Source organism: Pocillopora damicornis, chromosome 10 (genome assembly GCF_964200805.1).
Source record: "Pocillopora damicornis chromosome 10, jaPocDami1.2, whole genome shotgun sequence".
Taxonomy (NCBI): domain Eukaryota; kingdom Metazoa; phylum Cnidaria; class Anthozoa; order Scleractinia; family Pocilloporidae; genus Pocillopora; species Pocillopora damicornis.
In genome coordinates, this window is record NC_142679.1 from 15573796 (window position 1) to 15576295 (window position 2500).

Genomic DNA, 2500 nt, shown 5'->3' on the forward strand with positions numbered 1-2500 from the left:
CTCCTTAGGCTCCTAAAGCGGACATGTCCATTACTAACTGACGTGTCTACCCGGCGCGCGCCATCCTTATCGCTAGTCAAGTCATAACTCTGCTGCGCTACTCAAGTCTGGTCGCCCGCTCAGGTTTCCCTGAAGGCACAAGTCGAGCGAGTGCAGCGGCGCGCTACCAAATGGATCTTACAAACCAGGATTGGCGAGATGTCCTGCAGAGACAACCGGACAGACTTACTTATTACCCTCTTACTCCCTCTTACCTACGACAGAGAACTGAAAGACTTGATATTCTTTTATAAGTGCTTATTTAATCATATTCACCTTGATGTATGCATTTGCTTCAATTCCTGCCATTTGAATTAACAACTTTTTTAACAACTTTATTTGGTTTATAACATAGTACTAACTACACCTCTAGCTTGTAGCACGAGCAAGTTCTAATTAGTGTCTACGTGCAGGGCTAGTCAATGTCAATGTCTCAGGCAGTCAAAAAGTGTTTGTTTGACGAAAAGCTGGAAGGAGAGCGGACTCGAAAAACTAGAAGAAGGAGCAATAGCACAAGAGTAATTCCAAAGTTTCACAATGCCATTTAAGTAGGAGGCCTGAAAGGGGCTCGTTTCACAGATTGGTGTTTTTAAATTAAAGGAGTTGCTTAGTCTACTACGGCCGTGAGAAATAAAGTTTGTGAAACCACGTACCTGTTCTTTCGCATTTCACAAATTGCCTTTATCACGTGTTTATTTCTTTGATAACACACTTTTACAAAGAGTGAAAGAGAGAATGCCGTCAATGAGGGAATGCAGAACTATCATTGGTATACGAGTAATTAAAAAAACTATTGTGGTCAGTTAAACATGTAACAAGTTGTACTTATTCTGCAGCAATCCAATATGAACGAGTTCGCGTACGATTAGTTACACCTTTTCCAACATAAACATGAAATGCACACCGTGAATCTTTTGTTATAATAACAAGATACAAAAGAACAAAAATAGTCGTACAAAATCTAGGTAATCACTCAGTTTTGACACAAAGCTGTATTTACTTAGTAATTTCTCTGTGGCCTAATACAGTGTGAATAAGAAATCGTGAATCACTAGTCATCTTTTCTCGCGTTTTTCATCCATTAAAGAGAAAGCTCAAAAGTCTGATTGGACATGAGATCTAACGGGTAACTTTTTGAACTTTTTGAAGAACATTCTTTTATCATTAAGAGCGGAATTAAAAGGTAGCAGAAGTGAAGCCTTCAAAACTTTCACTGGACAGGATAGCCCTACCTTATGTGTATTTTACAAATCAATGCCTCTTAGATGCGCTATTTTAGCCGCAACCTGTGCTGTAGACTTCGCAGCTATGTTTAAAGACATTTCCATAACAGCAGGAGACTTAGCCACGAAATCATACAAATCACGCAAATTTTTTGAATTTATGGAAAGTCCTTGACTTAGCATCACGTCCCGGCAAACCATCAAACAAAGCGTTTCAATGTTTCTCCATGGTCCACAATCCACCTCTGCATTTTGACTTATCATGAACTTTGATCCCTTTTTCCTCTTATATGGAGAGACGGTCGCCCTATTTCGCTTCTTTCGTTTTGGGGATTTTCCCGGGTCAGCTCGAGCTTGAACAATGTTTCCACAATTAAAGCATCTGCAGACTTCGGTGCATCCCATGTCACCCGCTACACACGGACACTTCGACTTGCGGAGACTGTCTTGACACGACTTGTGACTTGCATTTGGTTCTCCGTCCCCTTTGCTCTTTTGTCCAACTCCGCACCTACAGCCTCTCTTCAGACTCTTTTTTACCTTCACAACTTCATTGGAATTGCACGTATTTTTGCAATTGTAACATCTACACGAGCGGGTACAAGAGTGGTTCACTTTGTGGCACGGGCATTTACCAGAAACACAGAAAATGTCTGAAACTGACTTATTTTTCTTGTTTTTACCGCAAGTGCATCTTGTTTCCTTCGCTTGTTCGTCACAGTCATTCTCACTTGAAACTTCTGAAACGATGAAACCATGTCAAGAATTAATGCAATGGTTTTCGACAAGGTTTCGACAAGTTAAAGGTCATTAGTATATACTAAAGCAGTGGACAGCGTTGAAGGTGTGCTCTGACTGGCTACTCAAACTCTGAATATCCTTTGCTATTTACCTCCGAGCAACTCGCGAGTTTCACGCTGCCGCACGTACAGGAATAAATTGATTATTAAAATCATCTTTTTGTGCCATATTATCTCACTGATTTAGTGTGTACTAAAAACAGCTATTCGCCTCAGTGTCGTGGCTATTAGTGAATATTTGCCAAGCTACTTCGCGGCTCGTTAAATGTCTACTATTAGCCACCTACACGTCGGTAAATAGTTATTGCTTATATCTGAAATAACCTCGATTTACAGAATTCGTTTCAGCACAAATGAAGAAAACATCATTTTCTCCATTAAATGATTTCCGGCTCAGTTTTATTAACGTAAGCATTTACAACTTAGTACTAGTACAAG

The 2500-nt window shown here is 40.2% G+C and overlaps 1 protein-coding gene across 1 annotated transcript in view; it reads right to left on the reverse strand.

Moving 5' to 3' along the window:
• Positions 1 to 691: 691 nt before the first annotated feature.
• Positions 692 to 2500, reverse strand: part of LOC149039111 (uncharacterized) — a 2577-nt gene continuing 768 nt past the window's right edge. Inside the window, exon 2 of the mRNA XM_089184241.1 lies at positions 692 to 2002. Within this exon, the coding sequence (XP_089040367.1) occupies positions 1284 to 2002 (719 nt within the window). The 3' untranslated portion in view covers positions 692 to 1283. The remainder of the gene's footprint in view (positions 2003 to 2500) is intronic.